Source organism: Oncorhynchus keta, chromosome 22, assembly GCF_023373465.1.
Source record: "Oncorhynchus keta strain PuntledgeMale-10-30-2019 chromosome 22, Oket_V2, whole genome shotgun sequence".
In the NCBI taxonomy this organism is placed as follows: domain Eukaryota; kingdom Metazoa; phylum Chordata; class Actinopteri; order Salmoniformes; family Salmonidae; genus Oncorhynchus; species Oncorhynchus keta.
The window spans coordinates 14,414,821-14,442,499 of NC_068442.1; the positions used below are offsets into that span (position 1 = coordinate 14,414,821).

General features: G+C 41.8%; 1 protein-coding gene across 2 annotated transcripts in view; it reads left to right on the forward strand.

Moving 5' to 3' along the window:
• The first annotated feature begins 5,569 nt into the window (after nucleotides 1-5,569).
• LOC118400744 (vesicular glutamate transporter 3-like) overlaps nucleotides 5,570-27,679 on the forward strand; it is a 38,766-nt gene continuing 16,656 nt past the window's right edge. For both annotated transcript variants that reach the window (XM_035797748.2, XM_035797749.2), the window contains exons 1-5: nucleotides 5,570-5,686; nucleotides 11,338-11,590; nucleotides 17,708-17,826; nucleotides 26,253-26,367; nucleotides 26,677-26,764. In XM_035797748.2, coding sequence (XP_035653641.1) covers nucleotides 5,586-5,686; nucleotides 11,338-11,590; nucleotides 17,708-17,826; nucleotides 26,253-26,367; nucleotides 26,677-26,764 — 676 coding nt within the window. In that variant the 5' untranslated portion in view covers nucleotides 5,570-5,585. The remainder of the gene's footprint in view (nucleotides 5,687-11,337; nucleotides 11,591-17,707; nucleotides 17,827-26,252; nucleotides 26,368-26,676; nucleotides 26,765-27,679) is intronic.

Consider the following 27,679-nt stretch of genomic DNA (forward strand, 5'->3'; position numbering starts at 1 on the left):
AGCCATAAGAAAATATTGCTTTATTTATCTGATCATATTGGAATATATTTGTTAGGTTTTCAGTAGGTTCAATTAGGTTCACTAGACTATATGCGTCATTTAAAAAATTTTCAATGAACATTCGAACAGTCCGGCCCTCGGCTTGTAGCTAAATTTTTTATTTGGCCCTCCGTCCATTTGACTTTGACACCCCTGCTCTAGGGCATCTCAGACAGATGTTAGGGTGTCAGTTTGTGATTGTTCTTTGCTTTTTATTAATTGTTGTCTATAATACCATGTATAATTTAATGTATATATTGTTGTGCTTAACCGGGCTCATCTGGAAAAGAGACCTTGGGCTCAGCATTGACTCCCTGTCAAAATAAAGGTTAAATAAAGAAAACATTCATATTTTTTTAAATGGTAAAGAATTAACTCAATTAAATAATGAACTAGTCCATCTCATTAACTCATCACAAGCGGGTTAGCAGGTGTTGAATTTATTATGGATTTATTATGGATAAATGAATAAACAATATCCCCATTTTAAATAGAATTGTGTCTAGGTAAACTTATACTCTGTATGTTTAATAGACAATATGAGTTCATAAGAAGAGATTGTGTGACAGGAGAAAGGAGTAATAAAACCATTCCAACTGGGCAGGAATAAATGGGTTGTGGACTGTGTAAACACATAAGGTCGTGGTTGAGCCTATGGTTGACCCAACTTGAAACTTAGCTCTGGGGTTTTTAGATTAGGCAGTGAGTGCATTCCTAGGGTTTCTGTTAATTAAACCTGTCAGTTCAGTGGTGATCGATAATGTTGAGGGGTCAAAAGTTATCTGGGAGTGTGTTAGTAAGTTAGAATGAACTTTTCACCTTACTTTGTCCTGTCGAGAGGGGGGTTTGGTTAAGACAGTGAAATGACATCATGATCTGTATTTAAACTGATGCATGTGTTTTGAGTGGTAGTGCGCTCCGAGAATAAATTATATTACCTATTTAATGACTGGTCTGCGTCTATTTTATGCAAACAAGAAATCTTACAAATTCTCATAAAATAGATGAAGGGCTTTCAATTGATGAAAGCACATTGGCATAATTAAATTATACTAACAGCAGGCCAAGCAACTGTTTTGTAGGTGACCCTTGAGGGATTTGTGGTGCTACACAGCCATCCTTAGCATGGTGGGACAGCCACACACATCCCCCAAGCGCAGCCCTCTTCCATTACAACTGTTGGATTTTCAAATCCAAACAGCAAGAGGTCTCAACCCCCAGGAAAAGCGCCATAGACAAACGCAGGCACGTAGAGTGCACACACACACTCACATGTCCATGCTTCCATTGCCTTTCCTGGGGCAGCTCCATGCCCGAGGTCATGCCTGCGGCTGAGGTGGGGGTTATCAAGCTGGGCAAAGACAGAGTGGCTTTGTTTTTTCTCCACCAGCACACATATCCAAACACACACAGAACTATTTCAAATATATGACCTGACCATAAGCTGCTCACTGGGCTGTGTGCGTGTGTGTGCGTGTCCAGTCATGACTCATGATAGGTCCAGGCAATGAGACAAGAACACAGGATAGGCCAAGCGTAGCTCCTGTCCCTGTCTCCTATGTATTACCCAGTGCCTGTTCCACAGACCCAATGACCCAGTGACCCAAATAGCCCCATTACCAGATCAGATGTTTAATCCTGCTCTCTCCACTGAAGATCTGCAATGGGATTACCAGGCTTTGGAGAGGGGACAATGCTCAGTCCCCACGCACGCACCCTTCCATCTCATTCACATTCATTCACTAACTCACTCTCGTCCTGAATCATTTTCCTGCATTCACATGACCTCCTGTCCAATGCTCACTCACATGAGCACTAGATGCAGACGTCACACAGAAGAACAGGCCATTCGATGGTAACAGGGAGAGGGATTCAATGACGGCTTACATGAATTTAAAACCTGCTTTTGTTATAGTTGTTTTATATTATAATTAAGTGAATATATATGTGTTTGAAGGTATGTTTAAAGTTGGAATCCTCAGTAAGGGGAAACCGCACCTCTGGCCGCCGCACCACATTGTTATTGTTTTTATTGCTGAGCTGAGGAGCAGCGTGGTAAAAACAATTGCAGTATATATTGTGCTCTTCTATCACGCGTGCAATGATGTCAGAGGGGGGAGAATCTGTGTTTGTTGTTTGCAGTAAGTTCTTTGTTGTTGTAATATTGCAAACGGACTGTTTTACTATTAAGGATTTCCTCTTTAAGGGAATAAATGTTGAGCCTTCAAACTGGATGAACTGTTACAATGTAGGCCAATAGAATAGATGTAACATCCTATTCATTTACACAAGAAAAAAAGGCTGATTCATACTGACGTTCATATTAGCCTACTTCAACTACTGCTGCAGTGATCGAAGCTGTGTAATATGTAACAGCAAAACAAGGCAACTAGGCTGCACAAACAGGGTCAAATGGGATTTTCAAAACCGGCCAAGGGATGATGCCGTTACAACCACTAGACAGCATTCAAAGATCTTAAGCAAATAAGGGTGCCTCTTACAATTTGACTAATTCAATCAAGACTCCTTAAAAGATAATAATTGGGAGAGGTGAGGAGCACATGAGCAGTGTGAAGACGTTATTTGACATTATTTTATCTCTGTTCACATTGGAAACAACTAATAAGGGAAAGAGGGTTGTATTCATTAGGAAACCTATCAAATGGACGAAAACAGTGCGTGACTACCTGTACTTGTCCAATAAGAAAGGTGCATTTTTGTTTTCTGTTGTAAAATGTGTATCCTAATGAAAATTAACCTGATGTTCTACTTTAGTGTCATTAAAGGAAAACCAATTGAAACGTGAATTACAAAATTGTTACTGACTGTACTACCTCAAAAACAGCAAATCAAAGGCATCCGAGAAAGCTGTGGTTTTCTTTTCATTTGAATTCAGCGGAATTAGTGTAGTGATTCTTTTGACAGTTTGGCATAGCATATGTGGGAACTCCTTCAAGATTGTTGGAAAAGCATTCCAGGTGAAGCTGGTTGAGAGAATGCCAAGAGTGTGCAAAGCTGTTGTCAAGGCAAAGGGTGGCTACTTTGAAGAATCTCAAATATAAAATAGATTTGGATTTGTTTAGCACTTTTTTGGTTACTACATGATTCCATATGTGTTATTTCGTAGTGTTGTAGTCTTCACTATTATTCTACAATGTAGAAAATAGTCAAATAAAGAAAAACCCTGCAATGAGTAGGTATGTCCAAACTTTTGTCTGGTACTTTGATATATGTTGATATATTATATTAGCTTAGTTTTCCGTATGAGTATATTTAACAGCGAGGCATTGGTCTACAGTAGTTATAATGGCAATGCAAAGCCATGACTGTCCATGACTCACTGACAACAGCTTTAAGGCCCCCTACATTCATCCAGCATATGTTTTGATGGATTTAAATCTGAGTAATCTTGAATAGCTGAGGCTATAACATGGAAATAAACAGACGTAGGCTACTATCAAATGCAACATATTCACACACACACACACAGTGTACAACATGATATCTTATTTACTACTACATCTTCTCTGTTCATTCTGGAATTATTGACAAAGAGGCAATATTAGTAGTACCACTTTACATTAATAAAGCACCCCTCAAAAAAGTTTATAAAGCCTCTTATAGACTTTTGGCAATTTATAGATATGGTTTTAGTGTGAAGTACAGTATGTACCACAACTTGGTCGGGGCCTGTACCCCCTTCTAGCCACTAGATGGTAGGCAAGACTTTTCCTGAAATTGTATTGCAAAGAACCCCCATGGAGTTGAATGTACACTCCGGGCCCCATTGTCTCCGACAGGTGGCATAATTTTAACGTGACATGTCACAACGCAGACATTGAGGGTCGTTACTTTATCCGACATGAGACCACACTCCGGGCCCTATCAATGACCCATCACATGAAAGCACAACCAACTTATCATGTCATCCCAGATAGCATCTCCATCGACATACTGAGCTATACTACTAGAGCATCATCACCACCTCAACGAAAACTAAATCCAGAATTCCCTCATTTTCTCATCCCCTGGAGAGTCTGGAATTTGGGTCCTTGCAGAAAGAGTGTTAGCAGGGAAGTTTTACCACACACACACACACACACACACACACACACACACACACACACACACACACACACACACACACACACACACACACACACACACACACACACACACACACACACACACACACACACACACAGCATGTGAGTATCAACATATGCATACATAGTACAATACATGCATTTACTGTAAATGCCTACAGAGAAAGGAAACTGGCTTTATCCCATGTTACACTGACAACTGGCCTGTTATATTTCTGTCATGAAGGGCCTTATTTATTGAGAGAGAGCCCACTCGGGAGCTGGATCCACAGTTTATTTATGGTGCTCACAGACTTGTGAAGTAAGCAGCACCGCCCCAAGCCGTCCCTCTGGAGCAACCCATCAGTAAAACAGAGCCAGAGAGCTCGTTGCACCAACCAACATTCTACTGATACATTTTTAAAATGTCTATATTGGAATTCTTAAAATCCCATGCATATTTAATGACCCGGCAAATAAAGAGATTCACACTGGACAAAGATTGGGTTCTGGGGCTTGCCTGTACCAGTTAAATAAGCATTTAGTTATGGGAAACCCACTTATGTGGGTTATGTTTCCCGTGTAATTTGGTGTGACTGTGAATAGGTAAATGTACATCTGTCTGAATAGCTCGTGGGTAGCTAACTCTGTTGCTGCTGACAGCTGATCCAAATTATAGTCCTATGGAAATGCTGGCAAAGAATGGGAGTGTTGTACCAGCGAACCTGATGATAGTTGCGTCCTACGTTTCACCTGCGCACATACTGCTCTGGTCTCTGAATGCGGCTTGTCAATATTAAATCATTCATCCACTGGGTTGGTATCAAATGAACATTCTTGGCTAAAGAGGTAGGGCTAGAGGTACCTGCTAGAGCAGTTAGGTACCCCAGACCAATTTTTTTGCAATTAGTGTTGGAGCTGTCAGATGGAGAGGAAAGCAAAGGGGGCTGTTCAGTCCTGCTGCACCACACACAGCTCACCATGCCAAGATACTGAGGTGGGGGATTGTACTCTTTCCTTCTCTCTCTCCCTCCCTCTTTCCCTCTATCTCTCTTCCCACCAAACCTTCTGAAGGAACTATGCCATGCTAGGAGCTCTATCTGGTGCCTTGGACCTTGAGGAGTTCATCTGACACACCCTTAGCCTCAACACGATCACCTTTCACCTCCACCTAGCCCCTCCTCACTTTGACCATCATCCCCTTGCCTCCCAGTCCCTGGTCACTCCAGAGAGGAGCAGACAGCAGAAGCACATCTCACATCTGAGGAACGTCTGAGGGACCCGTGGCAACACACAAAGGCGGAGCAAGCCCCATTGTGCCTAAAATCTCAGGAAGAATGAGCAACCACATCTAGCAGATATTTGCTTGTCTTTCCCAGAGAAAAGCGCGCAAGAGAGAGGGGGAGATACATACTCCTGTGAAATAAAGAGAGGGAGAAGGACAGGGAGAAGCAGAGGAAGATGCCTTTCGGGGGGGTTGCAGGGCTGAAGGAGCAGTTTCTGAAACCAGGGAAGGAGGAGGTGAAGAATATGGTAGGAGACGGCCTGGGGAACCTGCAGAGGTGAGTCTGAGACTGTCTGGAATGTGTTGAGGGAAATGGGATTGAATGAGTGTGAATCTCCGCTCTTTGACTGAGATATGTGTGTGACTCAATGGGGTAAAAACGACACAGTGCAAGTTTGACATCTACTTGAAGCAACAGATCAGATCATTTCAGATATATTATTTATTTTTGAGTACTGTTAGATATTTTATCTTAGTTATCTTATTGTATTTTAAGATCTTTATATAGCTTGGTCAATATTCTAATCCAAATTATAGTCCTATAGGCTAGCATTAAAAAGCTCTATATCCACTGGCAAAACGATTGCAGTGCTATAATCCCAAACTCAGATAATTTGATCAAAATTCTAAGGACTATGAACAAAGCCAGTGGTAGAAAACAGGAGGATTGAAGAGCATTAAACTTACCATGTACTGTACCCAGAGATCTTAAGAGATAACTAAATATTTAATTGTTTTGCTTGCCAGGCAATGCAAGTGATGTCATCGCGAGTTTTATCTTAAGACATTGTGATGCATATTTCATATCTGATATATATTTCACAAGGGGAGGATGATAAATATGTAACTTCCACATATGAGGTGGATTGTTGTCTGAAAAGAGATAAACCAAGTAAGTGGGCAATTTCCTGTGAAAGGGAATTATTTCAGGTTAAGATCCAGAGTTCACTGTGCAGTCTGAAATAGATACATTTGAAAGTATATTTTAAAAAGTGAACTGGACAAATTGACCCAACAAGCGATTTTCATTTATATTATGGTTGTGATATTAGTACAATGAAAATGCGTCCTCATTAAATGTGTGTAAACTGAATGATGTTGTCAGCTTACTTTCTATTTTATCAGTTTTATTTTAAACACGATACAAACACATGGAAAAGGCAAAGTGGAATCTTTCATCAAAGTCCACAAGGATCCATGTGCCACCAATCCCACCAAACTGGTCAAATCATTACTATCTATCTATCTATCTATCTATCTATCTATCTATCTATCTATCTATCTATCTATCTATCTATCTATCTATCTATCTATCTATCTATCTATCTATCTATCTATCTATCTACCAGTAATCTTATTTCCTATGAGGTCATACTTCACTGAGACTACATTTATTGGCCGAAATACAAACATATATGGGAATGACATGTTCTCTTAATGGGGTCTCTCTAGGATGTTGCTGACCAGTCTGTCAGTAAACTGACACTGTTTTAGTCCATTCTGAATTACTTCTTGAAATGTAAGCTATCGTTGGTACAAAAAAGGTTGGATAATAATGACATTGAACAACAGACACAAATACATCTTCTGTTCAGTATGATCTGACTTCTCAATAGTCATAGAACTTCATAGACATGATGACGTCATTGACTTAATGCAGACAGGATGACATCATTTTGGTCTACCTGAGGATAAAAAAAATATATAAAAAAAACAAGACAAGCGTAAATACTTTCCACTGATAATGATCAACCATTCTCATAACATTGTCCAGTCTATTTTAGATAGTGGAGAGCACGATCTGTGTGTTTGGAAAGAGGGATGGGGCTGGGGATGACAGGGGTGAGTTGGTATGATGGATTAGGGATGGAGAAGGCAGGGGTGAGTTTGGATGAGGGCAAAGCCGGTGCCAGAATGAGTCAGTTGAGTCACTGTAAATGTATTGCCTTTGAATGTGGCATGAACATAACCAGTCATAATGTTTTCATCTGATTGTCAAACAAATCACTTCAAAAAGTAGGTTACCTTTGACATTTGTCCAAAATAATTCTAGAATCTGAACAGTGCACGATGCACCCGGCTGTTACAATCTCACCGGAGAACGTATCCGATCGAGCGAAACAGCGCTCCTCTGTAGACCATATATCTGATTGTGTCTGGCCAAAAAGAGTATGACATTCCATACTCTTTTTGGCCAGACAGCATCAGATACAGTACATGGCCTATAAATACTGAGACAGATAGGGCTCTGTTTCGTTTGCTCAGATGCTTTATCTGTGACTGATGAGTCTTTCTGTCAATATTTAAACATTTTATTTTGGACGGGCAAGGAGGTAGGGTAGGGCAGGCCTACCCATAACACCAGCTCTGGATGAGGGATTGGAGAAGACATAGGTGAGTTTAGAGGAAGGATGGGGGCTGGAGAAATCAGGAGTGAGTTGGGGAAGAGAGCTAGAGGCTGGGGGGGGTAGGGAAGACAGGGGTGAGTTGGGGTGGAGGGATGGAGGGATGCGGGCTGGGGGGTTGGGGAAGACAGGGGTGAGTTGGGATGGAGGGATGGGGGCTGGGGGGTTGGGGAAGACAGGGGTGAGTTGGGGTGGAGGGATGGAGGGATGGGGGCTGGGGGTTGGGGAAGACAGGGGTGAGTTGGAGGTGGAGGGATGTGGGATCATTGGATGAGTTGGAGGTGGCAAAGAGAACAGTCCATTACTTGTTTGACTGGAGTCTTTTGACAATTTTTTGGGCCTTCCTCTGACACCGCCTAGTATACAGGTCCTGGATGGAAGGAAGCATGACCCCAGTGATGTACTCGGCCGTACACACTACACTCTGTAGCGCCTTACGGTTGGATGCCGAGGGAGAAAAGGTGTCGCTGTGCCCTCTTCACAACTGTCTTGGTGTGTTTGGGCCATGATAGTTGGTGATGTGGACACCAATGTACTTGAAACTCTCGACCCGCTCCACTAGAGCCCCGTCGATGTGAATGAGGGTGTGTTCGGCCCTTCTTTTCTTGTAGTCCACGATCAGCTCCTTTGTCTTGCTCATGTTGAGCGAGATGTTGTCCTGGCACCACACTGCCAGGTCTCTGACCTCCTCCCTATGTCCTGTCTCATCATTGTTGGTAATCTGGCCTACCACTGTTGACGTTGGAGTCATGCTTGGCCACGCAGTCATGGGTGAACAGGGACTACAGGAGGGGACTAAGCATGCACCCCTGAGGGGCCCCAGTTTTGAGGATCAGTGTGGCAGATGTATTGTTGCCCACCCTTACCACCCGGGAGCGGCCCATCAGGAAGTCCAGGACCCAGTTGCAGATGGAGTTGTTTAGTCCCAGTGTCCTTTGCTTAGTGATGAACTTTGTGGGCTCTATGGTATTGAACGCTGAGCTGTAGTCAATGAACAGCATTCTCACATAGGTGTTCCTTTTGTCCAGGTGGGAATGGGCAGTGTGGAGTGCAATTGAGATTGCGTCATCTGTGGATATGTTGGAGCGGTATGCGAATTGTAGTGGGTCTAGGGTTTCCTGGATGATGGTGTTGATGTGAACCATGACCAGCCTTTCAAAGCACATCATGGCTACCGATGTGAGTGCTACGGGGAGGTAGTCATTTAGGCAGGTTACCTTTGCTTTCTTGGCCACAGGGACTATGGTGGTCTGCTTGAAACATGTAGGTATTACAGACTCGGTCAGGGAGATATTGAAAATGTCAGTGAAGACACTTGCCAGTTGGTCCGTGAATGCTCTGAGTACACGTTCTGGTTATCCATCTGGCCCATCGGCCTTGTGAATGTTGACTTGTTTAAATGTTTTACTCACACAAGGCTACGGAGAGCGTGATCACACAGTTTTCTGGAACAGCTGGTACTCTCATGCATGCTTCAGTGTTGCTTGCCTCGAAGCGAGCATAAAATAAATGTAGCTCATCTTGTGTCACTGGGCAGCTTGTTTCCCTTTGTCAACTATTATGGTTTGCAAGCCCTGTCACTCCCGACAAGCTTCAGTGCCGGTGTTGTAGGATTCAATCTTAGTCCTGTATTGACGCTTTGCCTGTTTGATGGTTCATCTGAGGGTACAGTGGAATTTCAATGGGGGATCAGTGGATAGGGAGACAGGGCTGAGTTGGAGTGGAAGGATGGAGGCTTAGGGGATTGGGAAAGACAGTGGTGACAGTCTGTGGGAGACAGGGATGAGTAAGATTCTGCTTGCTAATAGATCATGGGATAAAATACCCTTTTGTTTTTTTACGAATGTGGGCCTTTCAAGCAAGACATCATAAAGGTTTTCTTGCACATGAAAGACTTGTGAATGAATGAAGGAGTGAATGAAGTGTACATACTATAGACCTCTGAAGAGTGCCTGGGAAAAAGGAATGGAGCCCAGCATCATTGACATCAAGGGACTAATAAAGGGATATGTTTGTATTGTATTGCTGTTTTGTTTTGCTTCAGCTAATGCTTTGACACTTCAGTTCTCTTTATGTGCACTTTGCCTGTTCTGCAGCAAATAACATGTGCATTAGTTAAGGAACCTGAGTATGGTGCAAATTTAAAAATGACTGACTCAGTCTACAATAGTGCCAATTTAGGGTTATTTGGCTTGTAACAGTAGCGGATCCCCTTTTGGTGCTATGCAGAACCCTTTTTGACAAGGTCTAAATGGAACACATGCTGCTATAACCCTTTTGTAAGGTTCTGCAAAGAACCATTATTTTAAATATAATTACACCAAAAATGATTTTTTTCAGGTTGTTTTATGGATAGAAGTTTGCAAGAATCTCTACTGTTTGCCCACCTGTCTATCAAACACTCTGTCTGTTAGCTGCCTGGAGGAGTGCTGAGGATATCTATTAAACTGTCAACCATTGAATTTGTGCTTTGCTAACCTAATGCAGCAGACACCTGAGCCCTGTTTCTTTCTTTCATTCTGGTCCTGGAGAGAAAAAAACTGTTCAACCAATCAAGTAAATGTGGAGGAGGAGTTAAGGTGGAGTGTTGCCTTGTTAACATCCAAAAGTGGAAGTCATGTCACAGGCTCTCTTTCCATTTCCGCTGAAAACGAGATGCATCAGGGTGTTTCCCGACACCACTGAGGGTGGCGCTCTGCAAACGCCACACACCAATGTAACACACAAATACTTATATTGTTTACATTCAATCCATTTGTGATGAATGTTAGGACGCTTCGAATACTGACCTTATTCCCCTGTGAATCACTATAGCTGTCCGTATTCAATGGATTGAAAACATATAGTATATATAGTTAGGACATGCCATTCACTAACAATGGATGTACAGTATGTGCAAGAGAGACCAAATACATGATAAAATACAGAGCCCTTGAACACCATTATCATATCTGCCCAGAGAGAGGAACTCAGGTAGAGATCTGAGGCGGCCAGATGAAAGCAATTCCTTCCTCAGTTTAAAAAAATATATAATAATAGTATTGAAGACAGAAAGGGTAAGATCAGGAATGGTCTTTGTGTCTTTTAAAGACTGTTTAACTATTTACCATGAAGTGTCATTCAAGGGAATTAGGTATACATCACATTTTTGTATACACAATACTTATTTGTTGTACACTCTTCGAAAAAAAGGTGCTATCTTGAACATAAGAGTTTTTCTCAGCTGTCCCCATAGGATAACCCTTTGAATAACTATTTTTGGTTCAAAGTAGAAGCTTTTTGGGTTCCATGTAGAACTTTTACACAGAAGGTTCTACGTGGAACCCAAAAGGGTTCTGAAAACAAAAAGGGTTCTCCCTGGAACCAAAAGGGTTCTCCTATGGGGACAGCCGAAGAGTATTAGGACTATGTAGTGTAGTATAACAACATCACCAATTAAACACTAACCATTGTCCTCCTGTTGAACATTGTAGGAAAATGGACTGTTTGCTGGGTATCTGTCTCAACTTGTTTTGTGTTACAGGAAAATCGATGGCACCAATGCGGACGAGGAGGACCAGATGGAGCTGACAGATGACGCGGAACAGGAGACCCCTCGCCACAGTGCCCCTCTGTTTGATTGCGGGTGCTGCGGCCTGCCCAAGCGCTACATCATCGCCATCCTCAGTGGACTGGGTTTTTGCATCTCCTTTGGCATCCGCTGCAACCTGGGGGTGGCCATCGTGGAGATGGTCAACAACAACACGGTCTACATCAATGGGACACCTGTACTCCAGGTGAGAGAGAAAGAAATATCTCACTGACATAAACAAGACTCCATAGATTGAGGTGTGCATTATGGAGTGTGTAAGACTTTGTAGCAGTCGTTAGGGCAATGAAGCAGCAGGAGGTAGGCAGGTAGAGGCAGGGGTCAAATTGAGTCGGTCGGCACCTATGATCCAAATGAGAGCCAGACGGAGCTGAGACCTGGTACCTGCTTTGGTTATTTGAATTATGGCAAATTGTTGTCCACATTTCATTTTCCACAGACAAAAACACGAGTAAGCTTCAGCCAAATCAGACATCCTCATAGTAGAATAGTTTAACTATTCAATTGTTCAGCCTGTCCCATCAATGCTAGAAAACAATCTTAATCTCAAGGTGCATTCAAATTGCACGTGCCGTACAGAGAGAGAAATATGCATGCCCAGCAGTGGCGGTCGGTGCTGTCTAAGATGAGGGAGAACTATTTTTTTTTAATGGGCATGGCCTTATTCTATTACAGCATATTCAATGACTGTCATTCATATTCCATTCACCCAGCTCAGTGTAACATCGAAAGGTTTTGGCTACAACATGATTCCCCTACACCCATCAAGACCTTGCCTATGAATGAAAGTTTGCAACGTATTTTCCATCATAATTTTCCATGCATACTTATTTTCCATCATAATTTTCCATGCATACTTATTTTCCATCATAATTTTCCATGCATACTTATTTTCCATCATAATTTTCCATGCATACTTATTTTCCATCATAATTTTCCATGCATACTTATTTTCCATCATAATTTTCCATGCATACTTATTTTCCATCATAATTTGCAAATAAATTCATTAAAAAAAATTGATGTGCAATGTGATTTTCTGGATTTTTTTCTCATTTTGTCTGTTAAAGTGTACCTATGATGAAAATTACAGGCCTCTCTCATCTTTTTAAGTGGGAGAACTTGCACAATTGTTGGCTGACTAAATACTTTTTTACCCCACTGTATATACACTGCTCAAAAAAATAAAGGGAACACTAAAATAACACATCCTAGATCTGAATGAATTAAATATTCTTATTAAATACTTTTTTCTTTACATAGTTGAATGTACTGACAACAAAATCACACAAAAATGATCAATGGAAATCAAATTTATTAACCCATGGAGGTCTGGATTTGGAGTCACACTCAAAATTAAAGTGGAAAACCACACTACAGGCTGATCCAACTTTGATGTAATGTCCTTCAAACAAGTCAAAATGAGGCTCAATAGTGTGTGTGGCCTCCACGTGCCTGTATAATAATAATATAATAATATAATAATAATAATATAAGTATGACCTCCCTACAACGCATGGGCATGCTCCTGATGAGGTGGCGGATGGTCTCCTGAGAGATCTCCTCCCAGACCTGGACTAAAGCATCCGCCAACTCCTGGGCAGTCTGTGGTGCAACGTGGCGTTGGTGGATGGAGCGAGACATGATGTCCCAGATGTGCTCAATTGGATTCAGGTCTGGGGAACGGGCGGGCCAGTCCATAGCATCAACGCCTTCCTCTTGCAGGAACTGCTGACACACTCCAGCCACATGAGGTCTAGCATTGTCTTGCATTAGGAGGAACCCAGGGCCAACCGCACCAGCATATGGTCTCACAAGGGGTCTGAGGATCTCATCTCGGTACCTAATGGCAGTCAGGCTACCTCTGGCGAGCACATGGAGGGCTGTGCGGCCCCCCCAAAGAAATGCCACCCCACACCATGACTGACCCACTGCCAAACCGGTCATGCTGGAGGATGTTGCAGGCAGCAGAATGTTCTCCATGGCGTCTCCAGACTATCACGTCTGTCACATGTGCTCAGTGTGAACCTGCTTTCATCTGTGAAGAGCACAGGGCGCCAGTGGCAAATTTGCCAATCTTGGTGTTCTCTGGCAAATGCCAAACGTCCTGCACGGTGTTGGACTGTAAGCATAACCCCCACCTGTGGACGTCGGGCCCTCATACCACCCTCATGGAGTCTGTTTCTGACCGTTTGAGCAGACACATGCACATTTGTAGCCTACTGGAGGTCATTTTGCAGGGCTCTGGCAGTGCTCCACCTGCTCCTCCTTGCACAAAGGCGGAGGTAGCGGCCCTGCTGATGGGTTGTTGCCCTCCTACGGCCTACTCCACATCTGCTGATGTACTGGCCTGTCTCCTGGTAGCGCCTCCATGCTCTGGACACTACGCTGACAGACACAGCAAGCCTTCTTACCACAGCTCGCATTGATGTCTCATCCTGGATGAGCTGCACTACCTGAGCCCCTTGTGTGGGTTGTAGACTCCGTCTCATGCTACCACTAGAGTGAAAGCGCCGCCAGCATTCAAAAGTGACCAAAACATCAGCCAGGAAGTATAGGAACTGAGAAGTGGTCTGTGGTTATCACCTGCAAGAACCACTCCTTTATTGGGAGTTGCCTATAATTTCTACCTGTTGTCTATTCCATTTGCACAACAGCATGTGACATTTATTGTCAATCAGTGTTGCTTCCGAAGTGGACAGTTTGATTTCACAGAAGTGTGATTGACTTGGAGTTACATTGTGTTGTTTACGTGTTCCCTTTATTTTTTGAGCAGTGTATGTAGTCATATTGACTACTTCATCGCTCGCTCATTAATGTCTTAGTCGAAATTACGGATTGCCTCTTATCCGTTCGTCCCCCCTTATGCCATAGTTTGTACATCTCAATTGTCAGTGGAAACCACATTTGTTTATGCAAGTCAGCCATATCAGCTATGTTTTTTTAAAGGTAGTAAATGAGGCTGAATGAACTGAATCGCCACTGTAAGTGGCTAGAGTATTACAGAAAAAAATATATACAGTATATAAATAGTATATTCTATTTTTATTTATATTATTATATTTCTTTACAGGGCAAATCTGAAGGGGTACATGCCCCTATGGCCCCTGATGGCGGCATGAAGCCTCTGCAGCACACAACTTAAAATGTCAACGCAATTTCACCAAAATCCTACATGGTTATCTGGTCAGAATATAAACTTTCATGTTCATGCAGGAACCATATTACCGGTAGATAAACAGTAAAAAAATATCACTAGCAGGCCTCCACCCAGTACCCTGGCCTGAACTTAGTCACTGTCACTAGCCAGCTACCACATGGTTACTCAATCCTGCACCTTAGAGGCTGCTGCCCTATGTACATAGACATGGAATAACTGTTCACTTCAATAATGGAGCACTGGTCACTTTAATTTTTACATACCGTTTTATTTATTTCATATGTATATACTGTAATCTACTAGATTCTAGTCAATGCCACTCCGACATTGCTCGTCCTAATATTGATATATTTCTTAACTATAATATTTTACTTTTAGATTTGTGTGTATTGTTGTGAATTGTTAGATATTACTGCATTGTTGGAGCTAGGAACACAAGCATTTCACTACACCCACAATAACATCTGTTAAATATGTGTATGTGACCAATACAACTTGATTTGATTTGAGAATAATGCGTGTGCGCCTTCAGTGGCTTGACCAAATGCAGGAAGGCCAGAAATAAACTTGTGAACGCTCAGGTGCGCACTGATAGCATTGTCACCGAAAAGTCCGGAAACAAAACAGAATGATATGGGAAACAGACTCTAAACTAAGAAAAAAATTATTGAGCGAAATGAAGTAACTCTTTCCTCATGAGTAGCGTTGTTCGTGAGTGTAGTGTTGTTCGTGAGTGTAGTGTTGTTCGTGAGTGTAGCGTTGTTCGTGAGTGTAGCGTTGTTCGTGAGTGTAGTGTTGTTCGTGAGTGTAGCGTTGTTCGTGAGTGTAGCGTTGTTCGTGAGTGTAGTGTTGTTCGTGAGTGTAGCGTTGTTCGTGAGTGTAGCGTTGTTCGTGAGTGTAGCGTTGTTCGTGAGTGTAGCGTTGTTCGTGAGTGTAGCGTTGTTCGTGAGTGTAGTGTTGTTCGTGAGTGTAGTGTTGTTCGTGAGTGTAGCGTTGTTCGTGAGTGTAGTGTTGTTCGTGAGTGTAGTGTTGTTCGTGAGTGTAGCGTTGTTCGTGAGTGTAGCGTTGTTCGTGAGTGTAGTGTTGTTCGTGAGTGTAGTGTTGTTCGTGAGTGTAGCGTTGTTCGTGAGTGTAGTGTTGTTCGTGAGTGTAGTGTTGTTCGTGAGTGTAGTGTTGTTGGTGAGTGTAGCGTTGTTCGTGAGTGTAGTGTTGTTCGTGAGTGTAGCGTTGTTCGTGAGTGTAGTGTTGTTCGTGAGTGTAGTGTTGTTCGTGAGTGTAGTGTTGTTCGTGAGTGTAGCTTTTTTCGTGAGTGTAGTGTTGTTCGTGAGTGTAGTGTTGTTCGTGAGTGTAGTGTTGTTCGTGAGTGTAGTGTTGTTCGTGAGTGTAGTGTTGTTCGTGAGTGTAGCGTTGTTCGTGAGTGTAGTGTTGTTCGTGAGTGTAGTGTTGCTCGTGTGTAGTGTTGTTCGTGAGTGTAGCGTTGTTCGTGAGTGTAGCGTTGTTCGTGAGTGTAGCGTTGTTCGTGAGTGTAGTGTTGTTCTTGAGTGTAGTGTTGTTCGTGTGTAGTGTTGTTCGTGAGTGTAGCGTTGTTTGTGAGTGTAGTGTTGTTCGTGAGTGTAGTGTTGTTCGTGAGTGTAGCGTTGTTCGTGAGTGTAGTGTTGTTCGTGAGTGTAGTGTTGTTCGTGAGTGTAGTGTTGTTCGTGAGTGTAGTGTTGTTCGTGAGTGTAGTGTTGTTCGTGAGTGTAGTGTTGTTCGTGAGTGTAGTGTTGCTCGTGTGTAGTGTTGTTCGTGAGTGTAGCGTTGTTCGTGAGTGTAGCGTTGTTCGTGAGTGTAGTGTTGTTCTTGAGTGTAGTGTTGTTCGTGTGTAGTGTTGTTCGTGAGTGTAGCGTTGTTTGTGAGTGTAGTGTTGTTCGTGAGTGTAGTGTTGTTCGTGAGTGTAGTGTTGTTCGTGAGTATAGTGTTGTTCGTGAGTGTAGTGTTGCTCGTGTGTAGTGTTGTTCGTGAGTGTAGCGTTGTTCGTGAGTGTAGTGTTGTTCATGAGTGTAGCGTTGTTCGTGAGTGTAGCGTTGTTCGTGAGTGTAGCGTTGTTCGTGAGTGTAGTGTTGTTCGTGAGTGTAGCGTTGTTCGTGAGTGTAGTGTTGTTCGTGAGTGTAGTGTTGTTCGTGAGTGTAGCGTTGTTCGTGAGTGTAGCGTTGTTCGTGAGTGTAGTGTTGTTCGTGAGTGTAGTGTTGTTCGTGAGTGTAGTGTTGTTCGTGAGTGTAGTGTTGTTCGTGAGTGTAGCGTTGTTCGTGAGTGTAGTGTTGTTCGTGAGTGTAGTGTTGTTCGTGAGTGTAGCGTTGTTCGTGAGTGTAGCGTTGTTCGTGAGTGTAGTGTTGTTCGTGAGTGTAGCGTTGTTCGTGAGTGTAGTGTTGTTCATGAGTCCCGAACACTGCATCCATATCAAACCTAAATAAATGGGCCTATGGTATGAAAATGAAACAGACTTGTCTACAATGTTGCAATAACGGCAAGGGAATAAAATGATGTAACGACAGCAATTGTTGTAAGATTATATGGAATATAGATTGAACAAATATGTAGTTTAACATGAGAAAACAACATCAAACATTTTCAACACGAAAACAGTACTGAGAGGGCACTATTGTGGAAAGACGAGTTTACTGACATCACCATAGAATGATATCAATGCCCACATTGATTGAATTTTGAAAACGTTTTTTAAAATATAATATAATTCCATAGTATGCCTAGTAAATGGGCATGTATAGGCTAACACTTGAATCATCAGTGATTCATCTATCATCACCTGTTAGCCAGCAGTCATCAATGTAGGCCTATAGGCTTCAGTCAAAATACTAAAAAGATTGCATATCTAAATCTTGAGTTTATTCCTCTTAATTATCTACATCAATCATCCATCCCTGATACAGGGGATCAGGTGAACACACCCTTGAATGTTGTATTATAACAGCTGATATTTGGATGGAAATGTCAAAGTGTTCTGAAGGACAGCAGCATCCCCCAAACAGTCCTCTAGTTCTATTTTCAAACTCTAACAACATAATAGCCCCGGACACATACACAAATGCTTCTTATGTGAAATAACTCATAACCAGTTAAATACCCTATATTATCCCTCTTCACCAGCCAGCTCAATTCAACTGGGACCCAGAGACTGTGGGACTGATCCATGGCTCCTTCTTCTGGGGTTACATCGTCACACAGATCCCTGGAGGCTTCATCTCTAACAAGCTGGCCGCCAACAGGTGAGACCTTCACACTACTAACACTCTCACTCCTTGTGACCCTGGGGCTGTCCCAATATGGGCAATGTTTACTATACTGAAAAACTCAGGAAATTCAAGAAATAGAAGGTATTTTAATAGAACTGGTTTGTGGGTGGACTAGAGAGTGTTAAATAGGTGACTGGGGTGGCTCAAGATCATTGACTATTGATAATGGAGGTTTGGAATGCATACATTGTTTCATTGTTTTTTTTACCATCGCTAGGACCCATTTCTCGATACTTCGGTCACTTTTTCAAAACTCTTCACACAGTTCTCCTAACTAACTTTCAGCTTGGCACAGCAGTTAATTTCACGTTCCAAATACGTTCAAAATACCCTATAACTATCAAAACACTTTATACATGTCTCAAATCAACTCTTTCTTCCATAACACTAGCAAAGGTTGTCACCCAACAAGCACACATTGTCATTCATAAAACAATAACCTAAACAACACGAACAACAGGTAGCATTACACAATGTTTTCTTTACAAAACAAGAATGACACATCTCTACTGTTTAGAATTCACTGCAGTTTATGTTACAGGAATATATCAGACATGATGCAATACGTTTTAATATGTTTTATGTCATTTTATGGCATTGAGGGATTCCAAAATACAATAATTTGTATATACACCATCTACCGATACAGATACAGTAGCAATACTAGTCAACTCTGTCTTATGCATTTGGCCACAGGTTCTCATCCACGTCACATCTTATGTCATCTTGGGAAATACACCGAGGAAAGAATATTTTGGCATGCCTGGTCCATCACTGGCAATCTTCTGCAGATATTTCCAGGCATCCAGCATTCACTGCGTCCCGGAGGGACATTTGATCATGTGGATGGTGGTCATAAACCTTCCACCTCTATGAGGAAAATAATTCCTACATGGGGTTGAGGAATAGAGAGTAAGGAAGGAGGAAAAGTGACATCATCCTGGGATGGAATGCAAATCACTCTGTGACTGCACGGGAGTGGTGAAATGCCACATTGTCCCATACAATTACAAACGTTGGCCGATTTCACCTCGCTGCAACCCTTTCCTCACCCGGCACAACCCTTCCATAGAGGTCACCCAAGAATGATATGAGATGCTCGGTGTTGTATGACCCAATTAGTGGTTTGTGTAACAGGAATCCATCAGAGGATATTGCTGCACACATTGTGATGTTGTCACCCCTCTGGCCCAGGACATCCAATGTGGCTCTTTTTCTAATCACATTCCTTCCTCGCCGCTGTGTTTTGGCCAAGTTTAAACCAGCCTCATTCACAAAGATGAATACTGTGTGTGGGGTGTTTGCATGGCTTCAATCTCCATGACTCTCTAAAATAAATCCACAAGACAACATAAGAGTTAGGTTATTACGGTAGTTTACATTATACCTAAAACATGCCATTGTGTGCCTCTGCCCTGTTTGGTTTTGTTCAAAACCAGTTCTGTATTTTATAGTCATCTTACCTGGACTTATTGGTTCCTGAGTTGCTTGACTCGTTCAGAGTTCCTCTCAAAGGGGACAGTGAACAACTGCTTCATTCTGACTTTATGTTGTTTCAGGACTTTAGAAATATTTGTTATGCTTACATTGTCTGCTAACACTCTGTCCTGAATCTCTGTGAGTTTTATGCCATTGTTTCTGATGACCATATCAACGATTGCAGTTTCCTGCACAGCAGTGAAAATCCTACCTCTCCCGCCTGTAGGAGGTAACCGTTCGGTCCTAAGCAGAAATACAAAAACAATTTACAATTACCCACAAGTAGATTTGGAGGCTTTGCTCAATTTACTTATGTAATGTGCAGTTCAGTCAGATGCCCTTGCAGAATGCACATCTTACCTGTTGTTTTGCCAGAAATTGCTCAGAATAGATGCCACTGTTGAGTGTTGCAGATTTGGCTGCACTTTTAGACCAGCCTCTCTCATTGATAGACCATGATTTATTACATGATCAATTATAGTAGCTCTAATCTCATCTGAGACGACAGTTCTTGATCTTCCTCTCAGTCTTCTTTCACCATGCGTACGTACTCCTCTCCCTCTCCCAGCCACTCTTCTTCCTCTGTCAGCCACTTCTCTATCTCTGGCTGGGTCCATGTTTACATTATAGTACAGCATTATTCCTAAGATGTCCCCTTTGTATAGATGGTAATGTAATTGAAAGACTAACACTTGGGTAGGTGTTCAGCTACAACGGGAATCAGCTGTGGTTGGTCAAATTGTTTTGATAGTATTTCATTTTTTAGATTTGGAATATATTTCAATACGGGATTACTGTAGAAATGTAGCAAATTTATGTCTTATTCAATTTTGTGTTATTTTAGGTTTTGAACTTAAGTTGAACATTTTTGAAAAGAGTATTAAAATGTGCAAATTGGCCTGTAGGAACATAAGTTTTGGTGGTGGTTGTGTCTGAGTGAGAAGAGAGTTCATGAAAATTGAAAGATGTAGTCGTTGAATGCATTTTGTGCCAAAGCGATGAAAAATGATCCACAGTTTAGCCCACAAAGACTGCTGTTATGCTCACTGTGTGAAGAGTTTTGAAAAAGTGACTTAAGTATTGAGAAATGGGTCCTAGCAATTGTAAAAAATATAATTAAAATAAGTGCAGGAACATACATTGGGTGTCTGAAATATGTAGTCAGTCAATGTGTGTGGTGAGGTTTAGAACTGCAAGACGGGATATTTGGCATTGGTAGCCAGTGTGTGGCGTTAGAGCTATAACTGAAAGGTTTCAGGTACCTAAGTGAAAAAGGCATGCAGTGTTTGTGTGTTAGGTAAGGGTTAATGCCATCCAGTGTGTGTGTGTGTGTGTGTGTGTGTGTGTGTGTGTGTGTGTGTGTGTGTGTGTGTGTGTGTGTGTGTGTGTGTGTGTGTGTGTGTGTGTGTGTGTGTGTGTGTGTGTGTGTGTGTGTGTGTGTGTAGAGCTCTGATGGGGCTGAAAGTAGTCCTGTAATAAAATCTTCACAGGAAAAGAGAACATGCCATTGACGGAGTAAATAATGAAAGATCCTGCATCTGATTTCTCCCTGAGACGCCAGCCACTGGAATATTACGAGTGTCACTTACACTTTGTTTTGGAAAAAAGGAGGGGTGGAAGAAAGGAAGAAAGCAATGGGGATGAAGCAGAATCATATGGGATCTCTGTCTGTCCCTCAAAGGCAGATGTATTAGAACTGTCATATTGTTATGTTGGATTGGTCATTTTGAGCTGTCAGAAGGAGACCCATTCTTGCAATGCCAGAGATCACACCATATTCTCCTAAATCTAGAACATCTGGAGTCGAGGCTAGGGGAGACCTGGGAGGGACCGACTATTTCAGGGACATTGATGATTGGTGTTGAGTCAATTAGAAGATAGTCTTGGGTGCTCACTTTCTTTTACCTGTGACTGGTTTTAACCTTTAGATCTACAGCAGTACAGGCCATGACAGTAATTGTGGTGGGTTGTTGTTGACCTGGTTGTTGTATGTCAAGTGTTCATTAAGATTTTATAATTCTGTATGTAGCTGTTACTGTATCATACACTCCCTTGCGTGTTTATCTGGACAGTGAAGAAAAATGTTTTATTTGGCTCTATATCTCCAGCATTTTGGATTTGAGATCAAATGTGTTATATGAAGCGACAGTACAGATTGTCGCCTTTTATTTTAGGGTATTTTCATACATATGTTTTACTGTTTAGAAATGAATGCACTATGTATCTAGTCCCCCCATTTGAAGGTGTCATGGGTAAATGCATTTCAATTCATTCACTTTTTGACAGCATCACTTTTGTTTTCAACAACTTTCCATACATGTTTTCCCATGATAGAAGTGGTCAGAAAGTCACCTTTTTAACCTGAATGACAAAACATTCAGGAGAAAGGCATTCAATGTTTACCCATCGTCGTAAGAAGCGGACCAAAGCGCAGCGTGGTGTGAATGCATAATTTAATAGATGATGATGAAAAACAAGTAAACTGTACAAAAACAATAAACAAATAATGACGCTACCATAAGAACTGTGCTGACACAAGCAACTAACATAGACAATCACCCACAAACAAACAATGAAACCCAGGCTACCTAAGTATGATTCTCAATCAGAGACAACTAATGACACCTGTCTCTGATTGAGAACCATACTAGGCCGAAACATAGAAATCCCCCAAATTATAGAAAAACAGACATAGACTGCCCACCCCAACTCACGCCCTGACCATACTAAATAATGACAAAACAAAGGAAATAAAGGTCAGAACGTGACACATTTTGCATACCCCATACCCCACCCTACCCAAACATCCATGTCTTCATCACTGGAAAAGATAAACGGTTGAGTTTGATATAAATGTTAAGCTTACAAACAGGGTTGTCAAACAATTTAATAATTTCAGGATGTAGTTTTCGTTCCTTTTAAAATGACCCTTTTCTTACTTTAATATCAATTATCTAAAAATGCATAAACTTAGATTTTTTAATATATTTGCATATGTTGTAGCTTAGATCCTACAGGTTGAGACACAACATTCTCTTGAATACAGGGTGGATGTCATTTCAATAATATACACCACCGATCAAAAGATTTAGAACTCCAACTCATTCAAGGTTTTTAAAATATTTTTTACTATTTTCTACATTGTAGAATAATAGTTAAGACATCAAAACTATGAAATAACACATATGGAATCATGTAGTAACCAAACAAGTTTTAAACTAATCTAAAAAATATGTTATATTTGAGATTCTTCAAAGAGCCACATTTTGCCATGATGACAGCTTTGCACACTCTTGGAATTCTCTCAACCAGCTTCATGAGGTAGTCACCTGGAATGCATTTCAATTAACATATGTGGCTTCTTAAAAGTTAATTGGTGGAATTTCTTTCCTTCATGCATTTGAGCCAATCAGTTGTGTTGTGACTAGGTAGGGGTGTATACAGAAGATAGCCTTATTTGGTAAAATACCAAGTCCATATTATGGCAATAACAGCTCAAATTAGAAAAGCAAAATGATAGTCCATCATTACTTCAAGACATGAAGGTCAGTCAATATGGACAATTCAAAAACTTTGAAAGCATCTTCAAGTGCAGTCGCAAAAACCATTAAGTGCTATGATGAAACTGGCTCTCATGAGGTCCATGGAATGGAAGACCCAGAGTTACTACCTCTGCTGCAGAGGATAAGTTCATTAGAGTTACCAGCCTCAGAAATTGCAGCCCAAATAAATGCTTTACAGAGTTCAAGTAACAGACACATCTCAACACCAACTGTTCAGAGGAGACTGTGTGAATCAGGCCTTCATGGTCGAATTTCTGCAAAGAAACCACTACTAAAGGAAACCAATAATAAGAAGAAACTTGCTTGGGCCAAGAAACATGAGCAATGGACATTAGATCAGTGGACATGTGTCCTTTGGTCTGGAGTTCAAATTAGAGATTTTTGGATCCAACCACTGTGTCTTTGTGAGATGTGGTGTGGGTGAACGGATGATCTCCGCCGGTGAAGCATGGAGGAAGAGGTGTTATGATGTAGGGATGCTTTGCTGGTGACACTGTCTGTGATTTATTTAGAATTCAAGGCCCACTTAGCCAGCATGGCTAATGTAAACAGTAAAAAGTACAGGATCCAAAATCGACCCCTGTGGAACACCTTTTGTAATATACAGGAAGTCTGATTTATAACACCATCCGTAGACACGCATTTACTTCTAACTGTCAAGTAAGCCTGGTCTAATAGCTCAGCTACTGTAGGTGTGAGAAAATAAATACTCTTAAGTTTTACATTTCTAACTACAAACCTCATGCAACTGCAAAATGTCAGATAAAGCATATACTGTAAAGTATTTATGCGTTTGTTACTGTACAGTATTTATGCTTTCATTAATGAAATAATTATAAAAATAAAATTTCAAAATTCTGATGTTTTTTTCAGCAGGACAATAAGGAATAAATATCACTGAATCACAGAGCATGGGGAATGGTCTTGATAAATCAATCAGAATTTTATTTGGAAATGTTAGGATTTTTATGCTCTTCACTTGCAGTCCCTTAATAATAGCTTAGGCCTACACTACTCCCGACCGGTCCCGTTGTACAGCGCCATATTTCCCTAACTGAAACCCTTAATTAAATCGCTTTATCCATGATTGTTAAATGAATCAGTTGATGCATTGGTCCAGAGCAAGGTGGTATTGGTGGAGAGTCACTCATCATTGGTGGAGAGTCAGGCGTCATTGGCGGAGAGTCACGCGGCTGGCGGAGAGTCACTCGTCATTGGCGGAGAGTCAGGTGGAGAATGATGCGTTGAAGAGGGCGAGGAACGACATCTGTAAGCTCTGTAAACTCTGGAACTCCCCCTCCTGTTTGTGGACTCTGCAAACAACATGTCCTTGATGGGCTAGAAGCCATCCACCCTTGATGGGCTATCAGCAGGACAATAGACCCTTGCCTAGTTTAGGGACTTTAAATGTACAGTATTAATGTATGTTTGCAAGGCATGTCACCTCTCCCATAGCCCACCAAACCCAACTTTTAAAGGGAGAACCATTGTACAACCAGGAGCTCAAATTCTAGCAACAGAACTATTTTAAGGTTGGAATGCCATGAAAATAGATTTTACATATATGGACACTCCTCCCCCTTTCTGTAATCTGTCACATCTAAATACAATATAATCATTTACTTAAATGTATTTATCAGAGACAAACCATTTAACCATGTTTCTGAGAACCAGATTGTCAGGACACGAGTCTTGTACACAAATGTCAATTGTGTAAACATTTGTTTTATCATACATCACACACTAAGGTACAGTACATTAGCCCAAGCCCCTTACAATATGTACATTCTGAGGGGGTGTTCAGCTTATTCCCATAACAGTTAACAAGCATAGGATCATCTGCAGCTATTTGTTGAGTCTGATTGAGCTGTGCTGAGGCGGGCCTGGTCTGGTAGCATGGGAGGGAGGTTGTAGGGGGAATTAAAGAGGGGTGTGTGGAGGGTAGTGTGGCCTGTGATCTTCCAAACTCTGCGTGGGGCCTCTTTGACTGCGTACGGCTTGTGCATAGCTCAGTGTATCTGCATGCAGTTCCTCAGCAGAAAAGCGATGGGGGGTGGGTGGTGGGCAGTGTTGCTGGCTGTTCTCCAGCCTCTGTGAGGCGCCAACGGATGCAGGTCTAAAGGAGCAACTGATTTGTCTCAGGGAGTTGGTGGCTGGTCTACTGCTCCTGTGGGGTGAGTTGAACTGGCCACCCAAAGCAACATCCTTTAACATCCTTGCGAAGGTGGGGACTGTCTCTTTGTACAGGTGTACATTGTCGGAAAGAAAGACCAGGCTGAGGGTGGGATGGTGGGCCAGGTGTACGTTGGGCCATAGCATACAGTCCCGAGAGATGCTGGCATTTACCCTCTGGATGGTGGCAGGGTGGAAATCTCTCTGGAGCAGTCTACTGTAGATATTACAATATTCGCAAGGGGGAGATGGTGGAGGCCCTCTCTATTACTCCCCTTAGTGATTTGGCCACCCTCTCCTGTTGGGCAGGCAGGTCATTAGTCCCTGTGTTAATGATGATAGGGCTGTGGGAGCCAAGCTGGGCCACAGTCAAGAGCCTCATAGCTCTATCTGTTGTGAGGCGCAATAATTTTGCCACCTTTTTATTTGGGAAAAGTTTATTCTAGTATAAACTTTCCATAATTAATATATTATCTGGTTTCTCGTCAGGTCTGTAGAGGATGGCAGGAATGATGGGAGTAATTACAGGTCGTGAGATGGAGGGGCTCAGCTGGGTTGGTGCATTAGTTGGTTGGTTGGTTGGGTTGGCTGGTTGGTGCGTTCTGATTCAGCTGTTGGCTTGGTCCTGGGTTTTTGTGGGACTCTGTAGAGTGGATGGTGGTGGCTGAGAAATTTCTGCATTAGCTCATGTAGCTCCTTCTGCAGGTCCTGCATATGGCTGGTGTTGACTGTTGGCATAGTTACTGCGTTTTGCCTTTGTAACTGTCGCCTCCTATAAAACATTTGATCTCAAATCCAAAATGCTGGAGTATAGTGTCAAATTCAAAGTTTTAGCTTCACTGTCCAAATAAGTGCATAGGGGAGGGTACAGATGTAGGATCTTAATTTTATCACCCTGGTGCAGGATAACTTTTCTGCAATGCAGGAAATCTAAAATTTGTACTTTGGTTTCTGAAGTTTCCACTTTGTCAGACTTGACTTTCCCTTTTGAAAAAGTTATCAACCCCTACAAAAATGTACATTTCCTGTTGCTGAATGATTATTTCCCTGCTGTAGCAAGCTGGCTCAAACTAAGACCCTATAAGATCCTGTACGCAAATATTGGAAAATGCTACCCTTTGTAGTAATTTTTGCTCACCATTGTTGTCTATAACCTAGTTACACTATAATGTAATGTTTCCCCAGAGTGTTTGGGGCGGCCATTTTCCTCACGTCCATACTGAATATGTTCATCCCGTCAGCAGCCAGGAGGCACTACGGCTGTGTCATGTTAGTTCGCATCCTACAAGGCTTGGTGGAGGTGCGTCGTCTTCAGTGTTGCTGGATTTTGACACTTTCATTGCCAAATTTAAACCAAATCTACTAAATGTAGCCAAATTGAAGGTGGCAACGTTAGTCATCATAATGACACATTATACATGCATGATACAAATGATACATTTGACAAAGTTCATATACAGTACAGGGACACGTATACAGTACCAGTCAAAAGATGGACACATTATTCAGAACGTTTGACTGGTACTGTATATATCTGTATCTCTTTACTCCGGTTGATTATTTGACCATTCAGAATAAGGGTAATAATCCTGTAATGCTTCCTATACAGGGTGTTACCTACCCAGCATGCCATGGGATGTGGGCCAAATGGGCTCCTCCCCTAGAGAGAAGTCGTCTGGCCACCACCTCATTCTGTGGTAAGTGAAATTAACACTAACCACGTTTCCATCCAGTTTTTATTTGAGGAAAGTCATACCATATAAAAAAACAAACACGTGAGCTGTAATGGAAACAAGATTTTAAGGCACAATTTTATAAACACCGACATATAATTTGTTTGTTCGACATGGTGGGATCTTTTTGTTCTGTAAAATAAATTATGTGTGAAATGGTGATGCGCAAATATTGATCATATGGGCCTCCACCATCTTCCCCCTTGCAAAGATATCAATAATATGCTATATGGTGTGTGGTCCTCCCACTACGACTCGGGTAACCATGCAGTTTGTTAGGCTACAGATTAAATAAATTATGATGAACTACACAGGTGAAAGTGCAAAAATCGAATTCATTTATTAAATCGAATGGATATTCAAAAATAACCTGCCTGCCTTTCTGTTACACCCATAACCACAATCAACCCTAATCGAGCCATTGAATATATGTCTCATTGTTCTCTGTCCAGAGATGTTTAGCATTGTGGTCAAATGGGGATGGGATAGGTTGTAGTAACGCTTCATTTTATGGGGTCCTTATTACAATGTAATTACATGTGTAATTACACTAACAAGTATTGTAGTTAATTGTGATAACTCATAGTTACACTGTAATAACAACATGTAACTGGTGGCATTTGCGGTCAGTAATGATAGATCTGTAACAACAAATGCTTGTTGCCTTGCTTGTTACAAATGGGCAAGTTTCCACTAAATTCACAAATATTGTGTTTCATTTCTTCTCAGCTGCATCCAATTTAGTAACAACTGTCACAACGTGGCAATCTCTCATGGACAGATGCGCTGGGTGTCCAAGATTAGAAAGGTTGGAGGCTCAATAGGCTCAAATAACTTACCTGTCAACACAATATTATTGCTAGCAGTCCCCCCCAAAGT